This window comes from Athalia rosae, chromosome 8 (genome assembly GCF_917208135.1).
Source record: "Athalia rosae chromosome 8, iyAthRosa1.1, whole genome shotgun sequence".
In the NCBI taxonomy this organism is placed as follows: Eukaryota; Metazoa; Arthropoda; class Insecta; order Hymenoptera; family Athaliidae; genus Athalia; species Athalia rosae.
In genome coordinates, this window is record NC_064033.1 from 5,155,248 (window position 1) to 5,174,735 (window position 19,488).

General features: G+C 39.6%; 3 protein-coding genes across 7 annotated transcripts; 1 reads left to right on the forward strand and 2 right to left on the reverse strand.

Moving 5' to 3' along the window:
• Positions 1-72: 72 nt before the first annotated feature.
• On the reverse strand, positions 73-7,563 carry LOC105686712 (intracellular protein transport protein USO1-like). The gene is made up of 26 exons (XM_048659866.1): positions 6,648-7,563; positions 6,238-6,330; positions 5,530-6,097; positions 5,242-5,428; positions 4,949-5,174; positions 4,724-4,877; positions 4,534-4,663; positions 4,208-4,474; positions 3,937-4,110; positions 3,699-3,859; positions 3,346-3,628; positions 3,158-3,272; positions 2,985-3,099; positions 2,797-2,922; positions 2,379-2,729; positions 2,143-2,313; positions 1,929-2,084; positions 1,754-1,861; positions 1,397-1,696; positions 1,272-1,326; positions 1,067-1,211; positions 862-1,006; positions 694-800; positions 470-617; positions 294-400; positions 73-230 (listed from the first exon to the last, which is right to left on the reverse strand). Exons 1-26 carry the CDS (start codon positions 6,764-6,766, stop codon positions 155-157), a joined length of 4,587 nt encoding a protein of 1,528 aa, XP_048515823.1. The 5' UTR covers positions 6,767-7,563; the 3' UTR covers positions 73-154.
• A 1,225-nt stretch (positions 7,564-8,788) lies between these two features.
• LOC105686673 lies at positions 8,789-15,853 on the forward strand. Of its 5 annotated transcripts, XM_020852470.2 has the most exons (10): positions 8,789-8,927; positions 9,448-9,585; positions 13,096-13,249; positions 13,346-13,503; positions 14,044-14,275; positions 14,346-14,544; positions 14,619-14,860; positions 14,941-15,043; positions 15,129-15,374; positions 15,473-15,679. In XM_020852470.2, the coding sequence occupies exons 3-10, from the start codon at positions 13,139-13,141 to the stop codon at positions 15,586-15,588; spliced, it is 1,407 nt and encodes a 468-aa protein (XP_020708129.1). In that variant the 5' UTR covers positions 8,789-8,927; positions 9,448-9,585; positions 13,096-13,138; the 3' UTR covers positions 15,589-15,679. The 5 variants fall into 5 exon arrangements, 4 of the variants coding, with proteins under 4 accessions (XP_020708129.1, XP_048515826.1, XP_048515824.1 ...); XM_048659869.1 differs by lacking the exon at positions 8,789-8,927 and having other exon boundaries at positions 8,960-9,585; XR_007279984.1 differs by lacking the exons at positions 8,789-8,927; positions 9,448-9,585 and adding an exon at positions 15,715-15,853 and having other exon boundaries at positions 15,129-15,378; positions 15,473-15,616.
• LOC105686672 (dolichyl-diphosphooligosaccharide--protein glycosyltransferase subunit STT3A) lies at positions 15,829-19,431 on the reverse strand. The gene is made up of 12 exons (XM_012401712.2): positions 19,276-19,431; positions 18,765-18,868; positions 18,530-18,697; positions 18,304-18,464; positions 17,843-18,232; positions 17,603-17,756; positions 17,295-17,533; positions 17,057-17,221; positions 16,803-16,991; positions 16,494-16,713; positions 16,235-16,423; positions 15,829-16,148 (listed from the first exon to the last, which is right to left on the reverse strand). Exons 2-12 carry the CDS (start codon positions 18,859-18,861, stop codon positions 16,003-16,005), a joined length of 2,118 nt encoding a protein of 705 aa, XP_012257135.1. The 5' UTR covers positions 18,862-18,868; positions 19,276-19,431; the 3' UTR covers positions 15,829-16,002.
• Positions 19,432-19,488: the final 57 nt, after the last annotated feature.

Here is a 19,488-nt window from a genome sequence, read left to right on the forward strand (position 1 = left end):
AGAAATGCGGCTCACAGAATCAGCAAAAATGAAAATTAAGAAGTTTTTGTGATTCGGGAGAGAGAAGAGGAATTCTTTTGACACGTATGTATATTTACAGTGATAGTCATTTACAATATACATATTTATATTATTTCTACATGATGAGTTGCCATTACGTTTTTGACGCCATAGAATTCCGCGATGATGGTCTACTAGACTCTTGAGACCCTCCCGCTCTTCTGTCCAAACTAAAAATATCAAAACTGAAAAATCTGCTCGAAAATATGTCAATCTTAAGTCGACTCTCTCACCTGTTGCTTCTCGATGAGCCCCTTTTGAACATGTCCGTCAACTTTTTCTTCAAGTTCCTCTTCCCATGCTTGGTATCTTCATTAATACTCGCTTCAGATCCCGAAGTCTGAGAATAATCAAGTCCAATAAGTTTGTCGATTAAATGTTCAACTTATCTACCCCAATATATTCTTACCTGCATCGAGTAGTCGAATGAACTATTAGGATCATCGATGCTAGCTGACTTTGTGAGCTTCGTTGTGATTTTCCTGATAATCCCCTTGTTGTACTTCTTATCCCGCTGATGCAGCATATCGCTTTTCGTTGAACCGCCGGACAATCGACTGGAAAATAAACATGTTAAGTTATGCCGGAAGCAAGGCATACAGGCAAAAAAAACGAAATCTCAAATCTTTGCACCTGTCGACGCTCGAATCTCTTTGCCCAGTGTAACGTCTCGAGTTATCCGCTTCAGAACCATCAAGAGATTGTAAGCTCGAAACGTTGCTATCATTGGTCCAGATAACCTTTGAAATTAATCATGACATGAAGACAAAATCAAAACAGGTCCAGAAAGACGGTTGTTACCTGGTCATTTTTACCCGCAGTCTGTTCCAAAGACAAACTCTTTCTTTTTAGACTAGATTTCTGCGCACTTGTAGATTTATCAGCATATCCTCGATTTGGGCCTGCCGTTCCCCTAGTTGACGAGTCATTGTCAATAGACGTTGATCTGTTGGGATGAAAACACAAATTTCATTCATCTGCCTGATTCTGTACGTTTTTTCAGTACCGTTTCCCAAATTTCTTCATTTTGCTGGCGGCCGATGCACTGTCGGCAGTTTTTTTTGTGTCCTTCAACTCCTTAGCTACTTCCATCAGTTTGCTGATCGTATATTCCAACTTCTCCGTTCTTCCACCCAAGTCTTTCGTCGACCCTGTGAATTTTGCGAAAGAAATGAATAACCAATGAATGCAACAAAAAACTTGAATCCTACCTCTTATATCTTCCCGCGAATCCATCATCGGCGAAGACTCCCTTGATTTGGGTCCCTGAAACCGGAAATATTAAATTAGGACTGATTTTCACCATGGAATTGAATTTCTTAAACATTTCCAGGACCTTTAGTCTCCTGGGAGGTGTTGGGGTGTAAGTGTCGCTGTTCGTTTGCTGTTTGCTCCCTGAAGTTTCGCTGCCATTTTTGGCAGAGAGTTCAGGGAAGAGTTTCATGAGATCGTCCACCTGTTGAAGGATGATATTCACGCTCCTAGCTTCGTTCTGCTCGAGTCTTCTTTTGCTTGCAATGACATCCCGGAGCTCTTCACGTTCTCGTTCATGTCGTTCCTTCTCTCTTCTCATCTTCTCGTTGCTTGTTCTCAACTTTGCGTGGGCGTCACGCAGCTCCAAAAGGTCGCACTGGAGCTAGAAATGAAGAGAGCAATGAAGGCAGGCACTTTCAAGTCTTTGCAATCTACTTACCTCTATCAGTTTCTTTTTGTTCTCCTCTTTCTCCTCGTCGAACGATTTCTTCACCTGGTCTTGCTTTCTCTTGTTCTCCAATCTTTCCTTGTCACGTTCTCTCTCAATCTAACAATAAAGCAATGAAAATCAGTCGCAATTTTTAAGAAATCAACCTGTGTCTGCCTTTCTTTACCTCGAACAAGGTCTGCCGCAGGTCCCTAGCTAGTGTCGAAGTCTCCTGAAGAAGCCTTTGCTGGTCTTCCCGTTCCTTTTGCCAAGCGAGTTCCATCCGGACTTTGAGACCAGGAATTTTAGTCCTTCCACTGGACAGAAGTCGCTCCTCTTCGAGCTGGAAAATGGGCGCATCAAACTCTGCTTCTTGGTTCATGTTGTTCAACAAACATTACCTCGTTTATCCTCGACTGCATTTCAGAGAATTTCACCTGCCAGGCAGACCTCTCCGACACTAATTCAGTCTTCAATTTTGAAGATTCTAATCTAGTTTCTGATAGTTCATCTTCCATACAACTTATTTGCTTCTCCAGTAGCGTTACGTTATTCGCCGCAGTTTCCTCATCCTTGAACAAAAATTTTAGAAGAACTAATCCGACCAAACTCAGGAAATTACCCGAAAAACACTCACCTCGTCAGATTTGCCGGTCGACGTGGTCGACTGTCGTCTTTTTCTCACAGTTTTCAAATCGCCTATAGTTCTCTGCGCGCCTTCGAGCATGTGCTTGTACGTATCCCGCTCTCTTTTGTATCTTGACAGTTGATTTTGGATCGACTGAATCTCGTCGTTAATTGCAGTTATCCTGTGCTCATATCGCATTTTGCACTGAGCTAGATCGGCCTTGCGAATTTTTTCAGCGTTTGTAAGCGCAGCTTTTGCCCTGCGAAGCTCAGTCTCCAGGGCAGAAGTATCCGCGGACCAGTTTTTCTGGATTTTTGATACACTGTCGTAATCCTGGAGCCTGCTCGTGAGGTCTTCGTTCTGAAATTGGGAGTTGGTCGATTTGGAATACCTTGTTAGAATACTATCGGTGCTCATGTACACTTACAACTTTCTTCGCAACGTCCAATTGCTCCGCCAATACAGAATTTTCTTTTTTCAGTCTTATTATGTCTTCTGTTTTATCGTCAAGGGATGATTTTGTCAAGGATTTGTCTTGCTCCTTCAATTTTTCCTGAGGTTAAGACAGAAAACCATGAAGAAAATGATTGCCAGGGATATTATTATTTGGATTACCTCTAATTTTAACTTTTCCTTCACCCAAGCATCCTGCTTTGTGTTGTAAGTCTCTCGCAGGGCTTTTAGCTCCTTTTCTGTACTTGCTAGATCGTGCTTCTGGTCGAGAAGTTTGCTGCAACGTTTGTTATATTCAATTCCAGAGGAAAAAGGGTCGGAAAGTTTATCGATACCTTTTCAAAATCACGTTTTCACTTTCGAGGTGCGCCCTGGAATCACCCAGGACTCCGTACTTGACTTTCAGATCATCGAAGAGATCGACACCGTTCTTAACTTCCTTTTCTAAGTCTGTTAACCAACAAAACCAAAAAATCATTCGACAGATCCACTCCAATAGCACCGAATTTGAATCCTAACTCACTACTTATTTTTTCAGTGTAGCTCTGTTTCATCTCGTTAAGCTTTTTTGCGTTGATTCCTGCCTTTTCCAAAACTGTGATTCGCTTTTTCAAGCTTGCGATTTCCGCCTCTTTTCCTTGAAGAGCTTTTTCGGATTCCCCACGTAATTTTTCTACCTCTTTTTTAAGCTCGCTGATTTCAGACGCGGCTTTTGACAGCTTAGATGAACCAGAAGTTCGCTCATTTTCCAGCTCCACTTTAACTCGCTTCAATTCGTTCTCTAACTGCGAGTTCCTGGCTTCCATCTAGATCATTGGGGATGTGTAAAATTCGACAGATTGTTCTCACTTATGGTTATTCACTACAGAAACTCACCGACGCCAGCGTCTTTGCTATTCTGCCTTCCCGTTCCACGTAGTTGCTCAAATCATTCTGCAAATTTTTACACTTATCTTTCTCCATGTTCAATTCTTTTTTCAAATCGTTCATCGCTGATTCGATCTTTGCACTTTCCTTGCCAGTCGAAGCTGCAGACTCTAAAAGAGATTTGTTTCTGTTGAGTGAAAAAAAACGAAGAGGTAGATTGGTGAAGCATGAAAAGAATAAGGCTTACCCAGTTCTTTTTTAAGCTGGACAACTTCGTTGTAGACTTTTAGCTTTTCCGCTGAAAGGGAGAGTAGCTTAGACTTGAGTTTTTCTTTTTCTTCGTGCAGTTTTACTCTCTCGATTTCCCATGCAGCTCGATCTTCTTTGTTTGTACTTTGCAAGTCTTCCACCTTCTTTTTCACTGTAGAACCAATTATGGAAACGAAATTAAGTGATACTAATATCAAAGAAACTAACATTTTATTACTTGTAGACCTTGTTTGTGTAGTTATACTCACGAGTCTGCAGTTCAGAGCTGTTCTTGTTATCTTGATCTCCGGTAACTTTAGGAGCACTAGATTTTTCTGTCTTTTTATTGATTTCTCTCTCATTGGCAAGTTCTCTCAAAGCTTTTTCCAGCTTCTGTGTTAGGATTTCGTGCTCTTTTGCAAGTTTATCATTAGTTTTGCTACCTACACTTTCCTGATTGACAGATGGGGATGCATTCAATTGAAGTTCAATCTCTTTGCCGGCAGCAGCGGATGAAATGACAGTGACAACATCACCTAAGAAAGCAAGAGAAGGTGAAAGAATAAACTCAATAATTATTGTCTCGATCACTTACCGATCTCCTTCTCAAGGTCGTCGACCATCTTCTTAAGTTGCACTTTGGTCGTGTAATCAGTCGCCTTTTTAGCTGATCTATTCTTGAACTCGTTGCTGATTTTCCGCATGGTCAGTTCTAGTTTTTTTAACTACAAAAAAATGTTGAATCATGTAAAGAAGTGGCGGGCCATCGTTTAGCGTTAGCTCACCCCTTCAAACTGGCTCTCCATACTATTTTTCTCAGCCTCGAGCTGCTCCGCTTTTCTCTCCACTTTTCTCAACTTGAATGACAAAATTCTACAATTTTTGTTGGACTGTTCCAAGTCCTTTCTTAGCGTAGTGTATTCATCGGCTTGTTCCTCCCTGAGCAGATTGTTTTAGGTGTAAATTTGTATTCCAATCATATTTGAAAGTATAGGTGGAAATTTAGCAACCTGAAATTGTCCTGCATTTCGTAAATCTCCTCCTCTAAGTCCCTGATCTCTTTTTTCATGTCTTCATTTTCATCCATCAGAGTTTCACAGAGAGTTTCCGCTGCTTTTAGTTTAGACTTCAGTTCATCGGCAACTTTGTCTTTTTCAGAACGATTTATCTTGGAGTTATAATCCTTCTCTAGGCTCTTCAGCTTAGAGAAAAGTTCTGACTTTTCCTCACTGAGAACTGTCAAAATAACCAAATTGAGTAATGTCAAGTTTTTTCTGAAAACTTGACTTTTTTCCAAACTCACCTTCGCATTTACCCTGGAGTTCTGTCACCGTCTTTTGAAGCTTCGTTACTTCGCTAGTCGATGATTTGTTCGATACCGAATCCATCGAGGCTAATCTTCTGAGTAAGATGTCGCTCTTTTCTCTTTCCACTTTTTCGCAACGCGTCCGCATCTCGTTCAATTGAACTTTAAGTCTCTCAATTTCATTCTAAAAGAAAAATGGTAAGTATCCGATCTCAAAATTGTTTAAAACTGTCAATTGTTATTGGGATTAGAAGGCCAAGACTTTCCAGAAGGTATTTTACGAACCTTCTCCGTCTTTCCACCCTTGTTATTACTTTCGTACACAGAATCAACGCTCTTTAAATCTTTGGCGACAGTCGTCCCTGCATTAGTTTTCACGTTCCCATTCTCGGTGGGTCTCGATTTCTTAACTTGAATAATAAATTCTACATCCGCATTTGTTGAAGCGGAGTCATTGTTGTCATCAACTACACTCTGAACACTTTTTATTTGCAGTTTTTGTGGCATACTTGTTTGAAAGTCGCCATCACCGTCATCTGCTACAGAATCAAGTACAAGCGAATTGGATAATCTCCTAAAGGTATAACTGTCAGATTGTGATCCCGCATAGTTCTTTTGTCTAACTTTCAGTTCACTGGAATCTTCGCCTTTTAATTTATCAACTTCAACAGTATTTCCTTCGGCTACGCAATCTTTATCGACCAAATTATCAATCGTCGATGTCGACGACCAGCCACCACCCAAAGCCTGACGTTTCTCCGAAATATTTTTCTGCTGGAAAACCTTCGTAGATTCATCTTTACTCAGGTTTGACGTTGAAGCCCAGTTACGACGGTCTGTATTTTCCGTAGAACTAGAACATTTATTATTACTTTACATACAGGATTCTACTCCATCAGAAATCTCAAACTGTTGTTCCTCTATTTCAAAAGTCTTCTTCTTATGTCAAAAATATTCCTTGCCACCGTGAAAGTCGAAATTTATAGTACACACCGTGTCGGCGACGGTTCCCATGGGGAAAGACTCGGTGAGGAAGCTGTCGTGTCCTTTAAGTTTCCTTTTTTTCCTATGTGTTCCTTATAGTCCCTGAAAAAAAATGAGAAAAGAAAAAAACAGAAAACTATTGTCTGAACAATGACTCATTGCATGTATAGCATATTAGATATCTGAGACTTTTGAAAAAAAAAAACTAACAGTATGTGATAAAAATCTTGATTGAATTTCAGCCCACGTTTCAGTTTTATCTAAATAGATTTTCCACCGGGAATTCAGACCTCGATTTCCTAATAGTCTCAGTCTGTTCTATTCTGGTAATGCTGCAGCGTTATAAATTGCTTTGCTGTTCCACGTAGAGATTTGGATACAAAATCACTGAATAATTATCATTATTTCATTCACTATACCTAAAGCATCTTTTGCACCTCGTCGGCCATCTGACCTGGGGATGAAATCCCAAGGGACAAAGTGTGTCTCCTTTCATTGCCGTGGGATAAAGGTGATGCATTGTCGGTTTTAATGCCATTGTTCAGTTTTTTATTCCTAAAGCCCGTCACAGTTTGGAGAAACCAAAAACTTTTATCAACTTTTAGATAGAAAGAGGAAATTTTTCATCAACTTTTCTGTACACTCACGGTTGATTGTTTTCTTTTTTTATTCACACAAAAACGAAAAAAAAAAATGCAAAAGAATTGCACTTGGTTACATGATGGGAATAATATTTACACTTGTGTAATATTTAATTTTTCAAACGAAGAAACAAACAATAGACACTGCAATCGATACGAGTAAAATGGAATAGTTTGTTCAAATCTGTAATGAATTTTATGCAGTAATAATAATTATGAATATGAATTGAATTTTTTTGGATCACTAATTCATTTTTTATGAGTTGAAAAGTACATAATTTTAGACCCATCGACGAATTTTTCTACGATCAGCTGTGCACGATTGGAGTTTAATGAAAATCATAATTGACATTCATATATATAATCTGACAATGCTCGTTATTAATCAGGAGGCACATATTTGTACATGTATAAATATTACTCCGTATTGCCGGTAGATATAATTTTTTGGCTAGTTCACATTCCACTAATTCACTCTGATATGCGGTTTGTTGAAACTTGGTATCCACGATACACTTAAAACTTCAATACTATAACGATCAAGTAGCTAGAGAATTCTTATCAGTCACTACCACTGGTGATTGGGGAGAAGAATATGAAAGTGAGAAAACTATAAGGAGACAAAGAAGGAAAGAACAAAACCCAAAAAAAAACTAAGCGTGGAGCTAGAAGGAAGAAGTTGAAACGGCTAAAGCTCGCGGCGAGCTTATGAGACCAGAAAGCGTGCACCAGCCGGATTGGATAAAAGCCAATTTATATATTTATCCTATTCTATATATAGATATCACCATATGCACAATATTCTCACACAGAAAACCGAATTTTCAAACCGCATTATAGCTGTCAGCTGTATGACTATAAATCTATCTATCAGATATCACCAGTAACTAGGAGTTCTATTATCAACTCAACTTCTTGCACAGTATGAAACTCGGTGCGTGTACAAAAGTTGATGAAAGTTTGTTTCCTTCAATTTGACTGTACAAAATAAGCTAGTAAATTTTTACTCTTAATTAATATCATTTACACGTATAAGCTATTTTACGGTATTAGTAGAAGAAAATAAAGGGGATAATCAAAACAATTAATTTTTGGATACGGTGTATATTTAACTATTCGTAAATTACATCAGAGCTTATAATTATCATTTTGAAGATCAGTTATTTTAATAATTATCAATTAATTTTGTTTTCGTGTTTACAAAAACTTTGGGTATACCTATAATTAGAAAATAAGTAGACCAAAACGATGCCAGAATCGAACTTGCCGACCGAGTTGCCGACACCACACATCGCGCCGTCTGCCTTCCTATGCAGCTCCTCGGGCATTGAAATCTCCGACTCCGAAGAAAATCCCGTGAATAATCCCGTCGGACCTAAAATCAGCGATTCATTTATTAATTAAAATAATTCAATGGAATTCCAAATTATTACTCATCTGTATGATTCGACAGTCCTTCATAGATATTTTTGCAATTTCGTAATAACAAGGACAATAATAATAGCACTAGTAGTTCTGTCGATGAAAATTTTCTGGCAATTCACGCAATCTCGTGGACTGTGATTTAATCTTATTATTTCATTTATTTTTTGTCTATTTAGGGTCACCGAGGACGACAGCGTTCCTCGTTCCTGTATTATTTCTGAGATCTCGTTGCTGCTACTGAAAAAAAAAATAAAAGTAGAAAAAGGAAAACGAACGTTCAAATACAGCGCGTGCGCACTTGTAAGAGATTGTTTCACGTTTATATTTTACCTGTTGAAAGCTATTCTTATTTATTTTGTCCTTTATTTGGCTCTTCTGACAGGTATGCGAACTCCTACTTGCCCGCTAAACTATGAACTGCCATGAATTTTGGGTCTGCGTCTCGAAACTCATAGCTTCGAAGGTAAAGCCGATGCAAAAAGCAGAGCTGCCTCAGCGGTCAAGTAAATTCGGTCTTCGACGACTTCAACTTCAACGACTTTCAAGCTTTGTAGCAATTTCCATGACCGCTTCGGTGAATGGCAATAAGGTGGTGGTGGAGTGGGCTGACTTCAGACTTCAGAAACTGACTCAGTAAGTGTTTCTCAGTTCGATCGGACCAGTGGGCTTGGTGGTACCCACTATAGTTTTTTTTTTTAATTTATAATGCTGGGATCAATTTTAAAAGTAAACCTTCCCACGTGACTTACATAATTGAAAAAAGTGGTCGATTGGAGTTACGCTACCTAATCAATTTGAATTTTATTGTTCATCCTTTTTTTTTCTAATTCGTGCAGTGCAATCATTACAATAGTGTGAAGAGAAAAAAATATTTGCTTTCGAGAAACGAAATCCAATAGGACACAGCGGTAACTGGAATTAGAAATCAAACGATGTAGCATCGAAAATATTTAACAAAGAAATTATTGTATTTGTAATATTTAGAAACTGTGTTTTTCTTTTGTGATTTTCAAACAAAAATTTTCAGTGAGTTATGAACGAATTCTCAGTGCTACGTTTGAATTGCAATAAGAGTGATGGAGGATTGAAGTGTAATAATAATTTTTTACAACAATTATAATAATAATCAACGCAGTTTTCTTCATTCTCGTAGACCATATTGGAGTCTAGACTCTAGAGAGTTGGAGAGAGACAGAAAGAAGAAGATAGAGTGAGAGGAAGGTAGAGACGGAGAGAGAGTGGATATTATTTCTCTCTTCAGCTTGCTGCAGGCTGTGCTGTCACTTTAAAGGTATGTAGAATTTTATACACTCCATAGTGCAGGTATTTTTATTCTACCATAAGCTTCTGCAATACTATATGCAGTCAGTTTAACGGTAAATTTTGAATAAAACAATTTAATTGTCATTCAAACCCTGAACACCTTTATAACTGGCTAGGTGGACTACGCTGCTTGCATTTCAAATATATAATAACTTGCGGTACGAATATTAAATCACTTTCAACAGGCCTGTATAGGTGTAGGGCATGAAGTTTGGCGGAGGATTAAATATCCCAATAAAATTCAGTGACCAAATTTTCCAGATCTGAAAGGAGAAAAAAATTCAACCAATGAGATAGAGAAAAAGAAACTGAAACTGAATAGTAGTCCAATATTACTACGACTACACCGTGTGGATGTGTATACATATACTGAGATATTATAATTTCTGAATCCTTCGGCAGCCAGCCTACACGTTTTGCGAGTTGTGTAGTTAGTAGTCGTCGAGAAGGAGTTCCGTAGCACTACAAGAACCAAGAACCAGTTTACCTTATAACATTCGTTCGTTTAAAGTCACTGTATAAGAGTTTTTAACCTGGGCAGGTTACTCTGCCGTTGACGCTGCTTTTTTGCAGTTGTCATACCAAAAGAGTTCTAAAAAATGTAGATTTTCGACTCAAGGGCATTCTCTTTTTTCTTTTCTTCAATTTTTTCCTCTACTATTTTCATACAGAGTTCTCCATATGGTTGGTATTTATTGTTCTACCACCATAGCATGAGACGAGAGTGTTTCTGTATCGCGGGTCGCTGAATCTTGCATCTTGCCTTTTGCTTCTTGGTGTTCAATTCCATTCCCCATCTCCCCTCCCCCGCCATATTCAAGACACGAAACAACATCTTGTCAGTATTATAAGAGGAGGCCTTCGCATTCTTTGTCATGCGCAATAAGCAAAGTGAAAGCTCGCATACTTTATGATTTATAATTTCTATATCTCTGTATAAAAAGAATAATAATTCTTTTACTACCACCCCTTACGATTATTGAAATAATTCACGCAACATTTCGTTGTTGTTCTTCTTCTCCGTCTTCTTGTTGCCCTAGACGAATTTTTGAATCTTAGATTAACAAAAGAAAGATGAATAGATCCTCTATGAAAAGAAAAGGCGGTCGGATTTAAAGAAGAAGAAAACCGAGACGGATTATTTACCCGATTCTTGCACATCACAATCAATCAGTTATTTCTGGGAAAGGAGATTGAGAAACTATTATGATTATTATCATAACGTCATCCGCTTCTGAAACGTGCTACGGAAAGTCCTGAATGCATTCTGGATGATCGTCCACATGGAGCCATCAAGGCCGTTGAAGGTTACAAGAGTTCAACGGTTAGCTTCTTCCCAGTCTTCTTATTTTCTTCTTTCTTTTGCTCCCGAGTTCTCCGCCTCCTTTACCTTCTTTTATCCCCCTTGATTTATTTTCCTTTTCACTTCTCTTTATCCCAATTTCTCTGCAGCGGAGCTTATATCGAGATAAAGTCAAGGATGATATTCAAATGAGTATAATCTGCACAAGGAACGAAGTGCAGAAGCAAAATAAATCACGCCTATCAAAATTTACACCGTTCGAAGGTCAATGACTGTTACGTCAGATTTAGGAATCTATTTTTTCATTAGTCATCTCTAAATACGTCATGTGATTACTGCCTCCAGATCACAAGGCATCTTCTAGGTGATTCACTGATACCGAGGATATTCCCATCCTCAATATGACGATTATGGATTATGACATACAGAGTTCCTTATTGGTTTTTCCAATCCAAATTCTTCATCTCGTTCTCATGCTCCTGCTATTCTCATTGACCATTTAGCTGAAATTACCGTTAATTAACAAAGTAAAAATTGTTACAGCGATAGTGGCTAGGAGGGTGACGGTTAAATTTATGTAAGAAAGGAAAGTAAGCTTTCCTATTTACGAATTGTTGTTGTTCGACTCGCGCGTTCCACGAGCTGCTTATATTACATAACATTTATTATTATTATTATAATTATTATTATCTTTGTCATTACATAAATTGAAAATATTATACATACAATGCGTTTATCGCATTGAATATTCATACTAGCTGTACGAATTTCAATATGAATAGTCAGTTTAGAGTTGTAAAAATGTGTAAAAATGAACGGTGAGACGTATGGGCATAAAAATATGGATTCAGATCGATAAAATTGACAATGATATAATTTATAAGCAGCTGATCCTCCGTAGGAGGTATTCATAATTAATTGAAAATTACCAGAGGCGAGAGGCAGTTCATAAAGTTGCATGGGTAAAACTAGAATGTTAAATTGAGTTGGGATTGTAATTGGAATGGGAAAGCATTCTGCAGCTAACTTTACACCAAGTACCACACCCTGTAACTCTTTGACACACATACTAGATCTTATGTCGAGTAATCCATATGGACGTTGAGAATGTTGAAAAATTACTCTGGCTGATGAATTTTTTATTGAAACATCTTTGTAAATTTTTAACTATCAACGCGGCAGTTGTGTAGCAATGTAGTCATACTGTACGATAATCAATGTTTTTCTTTTTCTCGTTTTTATTAATAATTTTTCTCTTTTTATTATCATCGTCGTTTATACGGCAAAGTATTATACAAGTCCTGTGTATGTACGGAGAGCAGCAGCAGTAGCCTTCGCATTTTATTAGAAGTGAAAGTCTCAGAGTTTTGGTGCCGACTAAAATGAACGCACACACACTATTTTATGTACCTTAATATTTATACGGCAAATTTTACGTTCTAACTAATTCACTTGAAAATATCGCGTCGATTGCTCAACGATAATTTATCGCATTCCATTGATTTTTTTGAAAATAACTAATGTTGATCAATTTTATTTGAAATTCGAATCTTCTCTAAACAATATAAAGCAACTGAATCCTTCTCACGTTTTCTAACTCTTCGACGACTTGGAAATTTGAGAATAATAAAAATATAACTTGACAATTTTCATAAGCTTTGTGATGGCTCTACGAATAAAGAAAAAAGTTTACGGAGTCAGATGCCATTTTTGTTCTAGGGATAAGAAATATTTACCTCTTGCACAAGTGAATTAATTTATTCGTTATTAACAGCTTTTATAACTGAATGTATACAGTAATATAAAATCTAAACTGTTGTACTATATAGTTCTCCGGGTGAAAGTTGCATACCTATACACACCGTTGTCTATCTGTGTCATATTATTTATTTCACTATTACTCCGAGTCTACGATCTAAGGATACTTATTGGGTGGCAAATTCGCTTTTATTCGATCCAAAGATTAGTAAGAATTTTTTTTTCTCACCACGCAGATGAGTCTTTGGGTATTTTGGTTACATTGATTCAATCTCAAGTTATGTGTCGAGCTAAAAAGTGGGTCAGTCGTACCAAGGACAAATATAATTGCCCAATTTGTAACGTTTATTACTCTCAGTAATCTAGTTTCTAATCAATTTTGTCCATTCATTCGCTTAATTAGTTTCCTTTTTTCAGATACAGAGAGAATATTTGCTTCGATATTACTTCCACCGAAGCCATGGTGTCCAGAAGGAAGATACTCTCCAGGTCCAGAGACAACCTAGCAGAGGCTCAGTATGAGGAACAAGAAGAAGAAGACGTTTGGTATAATTTGGATAAACTTTACAAGGTAATTAAAGTAACGGTGCCATAACAGCCTTCTATCATAGAAAATAGACTCGCCAGTTTTGAATTTGGATATCAAATCCTGCGTGTTGTTTTTCAGGACCACATACAAGAGGTTCTAGACAAGTGGAACCAGATCGACGACGAGATTTGGGCAAAAGTAATTGTCTTTGAAAGAAACAGAAGGGTCGCCAAAGCCTATGCAAGGGCTCCGGTCCTCACTGTGAACGGATCAAACGACGGATTCGACGGTTTTAGGTGAGCCTTAGAGATGAAAATGAGGTAAAACTCCTCAATTATAGTCCTCAATTTGTTTTTACCCCAAACTCCTGACCACTCTTGTCTCCAGAGCTTAGAAATCCTGTTTTTATAAATCTCTGTGTAAATAAAATAGGATATGTGGCACAACTGAGATGTTTGCTGCAGAGAAGTTATTATATTGAATTTCGAAAGCGACGAATGCATGCGACGATGATCGGCAGCGGCTTTAGAAGTAGCTTCTTCAATACATAGATAATTCAAACCGAAGGGCGAAACTCGCGCGCCACTTTTTCCTACGATGTAAAATAAGCCGCGATACGAACGACAACGTTGAGGAAAGTTTCGACGCGCCCTGACGAGCCGCGCAAAACTAGTAACGCTTTTTATCGTGCTCCGGATTTCTAAATTATGCTTTTACAAAGACGAGCAAGAAGAATATTAAAGTGTTATAGGCATCCATGAGTCACGTTCTATTTCCACCATTCTTTGTTTTTCTCTCGTATTCCATTTTCAAAGTTTTACTTCCTAATCTTTCAGGATAGGATTATGCGGCTTCGACAACCCTATGAGAGACCAAAAGACAGACGAGGCAAAACGTCACATAAATCAGGGTGTTAAAATAAAAATGGACGATCAGGGTAACATCCTGATAAAGAGATTGTGCAAAAGCAACGTCTACGTGAAATGCACAAACCAAGAAGACAACGCTATCGGTCCTGAAATAATCAGAAATTCTCAGGGTGCGTTAGAGCACGAGAAACCGGGGAAGGTAAATTGAAACAATTCTCGCTTTTCGGAGAACAACGCCAAGCAGAAAACTCATCAGAGAAAACTTTCAGATATTTGACATGAACAAATACCAGATCAACTTGTCTCGAGAGACTCGACGGGCGTATCCGGACAGACGGAGACTCGAAACGCAGTGCCTAAGCGCCATTGTCTTTGTCAGGACCGAAGCAGACCTCCTGCAATGCCCCGTATGGGTTTTAATTGTAAATGTCGTCGGACTGGACATGCTCAAGTCAAAATTACCCCCAGGTATGAGATTCGGATCCAGACATCTTTTTTCTCTCTTGACCAGGCAACTCCACAGTTTTTCTTCATTCCTCCAGTTCTAGCGCTCCAAAGACCGGTAGACATTAAAAATCGACCTAGAATACCGATTCCGGATGAGGATCCTTACAGCGTAGCAGGTATTTCTTCATCCTCCGGGCCAAACGAAAGACTGCAAGGAGCGACAAGACTTGAACGTGACCAAATCTACATGCAGTCCACCAGTTTTCAACATCGACGTGGAGAGAGACCTCCCAAACTTCCTCCCAGAGAAAATCTTTACGGCCACGATATTCCCAAGGTATGAGAACCCCGAGTTGGTCATTCCATCGCTCGAATCAATCTTTGGAGTTTTGGTATTTTTAATCGTACAAATTTCAGCCCGATTATGATGACATCGAAGACGATTACGTGAGCAGTATAAGACCCGCTTCGGTGATAAAGGATGAAAAGAAAAGTAAAAAGGTCGACAATAAGAAGTACGGTAAGCAAGTTTAACACTTTTATCGACTAACCGATAGGGTCTAATCAGGCTTTATGATTGATCCTTGTTATTTTCACCTATTCAGATGACCCCTATTACTGCGGTCTGAGAGCTCGAGTTCCAAACTTTGTGAAAATGGCAAAGAACGGTCACAGCAAACAGAGCCCCGGATCTCATTACGGACATGTGAGAGCGCAGGTGCCTCCGAACTATGTGGGTGTGGGTGGAGGCTACGTCAGTAGCAGCAATTCGTCGCAGATATATGGACACCACGGCCCGTCCAAAAGACCGCCAATAATGTACCACGCGAGAAGTTTCGAGAGCGGACTTGGTACGTGAGTATGAAAATTTACCAAAATCAACTCCAGATCAATCGGCGCCGTCTCTTTGGTTGGAATTCCAGTGACGCTTACACTTTTCTCCTTGTAGATTCAGACGAGAGGATTGATTCTCCGTACAACCACATTTACGGACGTCTTCCTATACCCACGAGAGGCGTAATGCCCCCGACACCTCGCGCGATGTACATCGGAGAATGGGATTAACGATTAACGACAGAATATTACCATATTTGTACTTACACACATTGTATATTGCCAATATACCGCATAAATACTCATATTTTATATGCCATTATCCTCGATTTTCTAATTTACTTTAAACCTTTGCAGTCCAGTTCTCCGTTCGAGCAATCGTCCCGAAGGCAACGCCTAAGACTATCGCCAATGATAAAGAGAGTGACCAAATACGAATCACAGAGAGTCATTGGACTTATTTGAGAGCGATTAGCATTCAAATTACGTTTATTCGTAGGAAAAACATTGAGCGAAACTACCCGGGTTTGTTTCAAAGTTATATAAAAAATTCAACGTTTATCAATTCAATGATGTACTGCTTACCATATATGTATGTATATGTATATATATTTTTATTTATTTCTATTGTGTTCATTGGTGCTCTCAAATTCCTCTGTTACGAAGATCTTTGACCTTGTAAATTCTGACGAGCCAATGCTCCGTTGTGTAAGCTTCCTCGAGCACGTCAAGCTCGAAGTCTTTGTTTCCTATCTCCATGTTCCGGACCCTGTCGTAGCCAGAGGGCTTGCCTGTTTTTCGATGGCGAAGAAAGAAACGGGAAAATATCAAAATCTCTGTACATCGAGATGCGAAGAAAGAAATATAAAGAACTTACCCCCCTCGGTGTAGACCTGTCCGAATCTGTAATAGCACATTTTGTACATAAGGCAATTGAGCAAGACAGGTGAGCCTTCTTTGTCGACTCTAAATTCCCCTGCCGGGCTGTAGTAATCCCATTCAGTAATATGTTTTCCTTTATCCGTGCTTCCACCGATACGAACCATCCAAAGGAACTTGTTAATATCTGCATCGGAGGAGAGAAAACAGAAAAATACAACCACGTGGTGAATTTTGAAAACAAACAAAGATCTTACCATCGGATGAGTAGCCCGTGAGACCTCCAAAAATGACAAGTACATAATCAACGTCGAGTTCCCTCATTATTTCGTAGGCTTTTTCTTCAGAGCTTGCCATCGCTTGGCCGACTCTTGATATGTGCGTATTGTTCCAAGTATTATTGTCTACTAGTATCGTTCGATTTGCCATCGCGGTTATCTGGTAGCCGTAATCCCACCACGACATAACCTTTGCATCCTTGAAAAAAAATTTGGATGGTTCAAGGAGGACTGGAAATATTTTTGGAGAACTTCGAATTCTAAGAATCCAGAGTGAGACCTCCTTACCTCCGGTGTATTCATTCTGAGCCAATAATAAGCTTCCCTGAAATCGTCAAAGATCATTCGTCCGCCGTCGGGAGATCTGGCAGAAAGTACTATGCTCGGAGAGCTGTAGGCTTCCGCAGTAACCCAAGTGCAATGGAGTGTGTAAGATACGAACAGGAAACACATAACGGCCACAAATAAAGTGGCGATCTGGGTGGGATGAATCAAAAATTAGTTTCTATATACGTATGGGAGAAACGATCTCAGAAACTCACCTCGCTTCGCAGCACGTAATTGTTCTCAAACTTCTTCGACTTTTTGTCGACAACTTTTTTGCTCTCTATCTGTTTCATGTAAGTCAACAACATCGACGACGCACCGATACCGGAGAGAATGCACATTACAGGAGCGAGAACTAGCATCAATCGAACCATCACACCCTGGGGGTAGATGAATCTTGATTTTGTTTTCCTCAATTTGATGGTGTACGCTCAAGTTTGGTAATGTACTCACGGCAAAGTAGATACTGGTGACGCCGTAGAGGATGAGAAAAATATTGGCATCGGTTAATTTTGAGAAGCAGAAATAGAGCCCTGCGGGAAACAGGAAGACCAAAATCTGGAGGTCGAAGTAAAATGAACTCCAGGATGTCGGCTGGTGCTCGGAGACCGACGCGATGATGGGGATGTGATTTTTAGCATACGAAGGATCGAGTAGAGAATAGAAACGTCCGGTCCAAGGCGAGATCTTGCCTGGAGTATGGAAAATGAAAATTGTGATAAAATTCCGATCATAATCTCATTCGACACTCGTTTACTCACCCGTTACAGTCAGCGCGCCCCCAACGATCAAGGATGCGGCAGCCATGGAGAAGACGAGCGCCTTGAAAAGTAGCTCAAAGTCAGCAGTCGACATTTTGCTGCGCAGATAATCTACCAGGCTGTGGATTTGGCAGAGACCAAAGACGCCGAGGGCCTGAAAGTTAGAAAAGTTGGATCGTTGAAATTCTGGCTTCCAGAGCAGTCGCTATAATCGTCGTTCATCTACGTAGACATACTCACAAGCATATGTTCGGAGCTCTGAACGGGTTGGAATCCGACGAAAGATATTTGCATGGAGAGAATAGTTCCGACGCAGTAAAGCGTACTGTAGGCGACGTAAATTCTGTGCGAAAATCTTCCAGTAGCCATGAGCGTGAGAACGTGGAGAGGAATCAAATTTATGAGAAATACATATCCTCCCCAGGATGAAACCATGTAAAAATAGGCCAATGCGGCTAAGGCGGACCACAATATCGCTCCAGTTTTCACAGCTTTTATCCACATGTAGTACGTAAATAGCATGCAGAATATTGCTATTCCCTCATTGTCGTAGGAACCAGCTACGGAACGCGATATATAACCAGGCACTATCGCTATCATTGATGCGGCAACTAAACCTGCAGCAGAGTCCTGTGGAATCGCAGACATTGAGATATAGGACGAAGTTTAATTCGTAATTTATTTTAATCTCAAGGTACTACCTTCAGTTCTTTCGTGAGCAAGTATGTAACAATGGTCGTCAGGCTGGAGAACAGAGGCGCGAGAAAAACACAGACATTTCGGATGTCGATCGTGATATTCAGGAGCCAAGCGAGATGATAGAGCGCGGCGGAGGTAACCATCAGCCCAGGATAGATGGTACCTGGGTTAATAGAAAAAAAACATTAGAATTTTTAGGCAAAATAACAGATAAGTAGGGAGACTTACCTCCGATTATCCTGCCTAGCGGATACCAGGCACGATCATCGAACCAGTTGTGAAAATTGTAGAATCCTTCCTCTGCCAGGAATTTTGTTGTTCTGTAATTGAAGTAAGGATCGAACTCGTGAATCACGCTCTCGAATCTCAAGACGGAGAATAAGCGTGTTGCAAAAGCTGAAAGTCAAGATAAAACTAAGAAAATGAAACCAAAGTAAAACTGTCGATAAAGTTCATTACTCACATAAAACTGCTGCGATGGAAAGAATAGAGAGCTTGAGCAGAGTCTCTTGCTTCTGAGCCGACATCCGCAGGCCACCGGTTTTTGCGAGAACCCCCATTGTTGACCTGCAAGAAATTAAAGCGCAAGTATTATAACTTTGTAATGGGAATTTGAATCCTCGGAGCGCCTCGAAACAGCAAAGTTTCAACCATTAGCTGAGGTTATATCGCCGGCACGCGAGGAGATGCATGCAAATAGCGAAAACGGTTTGAATCGGTGTTTTGTGAAAGCGATATTACAGTGGTTTTAAAATAACTAAAAGCGAGATATTTATTCTTCGATTTCGTATACTTCATTGTGATAAACGGAGCGGTTTCCTGAGTGCGTACCACGTAGACAAACTCATTTCACCGGCCGGTGATAATAGAACAGGTGAATAATTTGAGACTTACAGATTTCCAAAGACTTTTACCGAGCATTTCGGAAAAATCGGGCTCGCGATTTGAAAATATGAGTGACTTTCATTACTTACCTAATTGTTTTGTTGCCGGTGAAAGTTCGGGGCAAAAATCGTCTGACGACTTTTTAAACAACCAAAACTGTCACTGTTCACACACAACGGGTTTAAATGGAAAGGGACAGAGATAGTCGGTGGCAAAGCGAAGATTCCGGGTTCACGGAACGCAGAAGACGCTTTTCCCGGTTGCCAAGGTGACCGCAGGGGGGGGTTGAAAATTCGACTTCA

Bases quoted from the DNA above. Each gene is read 5' to 3' on its own strand.
- LOC105686712 (XM_048659866.1), bottom strand. From the start codon at position 6,766: ATGGCATTAAAACCGACAATGCATCACCTTTATCCCACGGCAATGAAA. The intron at 1,862-1,928 runs GTAAAGAAAGGC...CTTTATTGTTAG, and splicing joins TGCGGCAGACCTTGTTCGAG to ATTGAGAGAGAACGTGACAA. The intron at 801-861 runs GTAACAACCGTC...TTAATTTCAAAG, and splicing joins CTGCGGGTAAAAATGACCAG to GTTATCTGGACCAATGATAG.
- LOC105686673 (XM_020852470.2), top strand. From the start codon at position 13,139: ATGGTGTCCAGAAGGAAGATACTCTCCAGGTCCAGAGACAACCTAGCA. The intron at 14,276-14,345 runs GTAAATTGAAAC...GAAAACTTTCAG, and splicing joins AGCACGAGAAACCGGGGAAG to ATATTTGACATGAACAAATA. The intron at 14,861-14,940 runs GTATGAGAACCC...TACAAATTTCAG, and splicing joins ACGGCCACGATATTCCCAAG to CCCGATTATGATGACATCGA.
- LOC105686672 (XM_012401712.2), bottom strand. From the start codon at position 18,861: ATGGGGGTTCTCGCAAAAACCGGTGGCCTGCGGATGTCGGCTCAGAAG. The intron at 18,698-18,764 runs GTGAGTAATGAA...CTTGACTTTCAG, and splicing joins TTCCATCGCAGCAGTTTTAT to CTTTTGCAACACGCTTATTC. The intron at 16,149-16,234 runs GTAAGTTCTTTA...ATCGAAAAACAG, and splicing joins ACAGGTCTACACCGAGGGGG to GCAAGCCCTCTGGCTACGAC.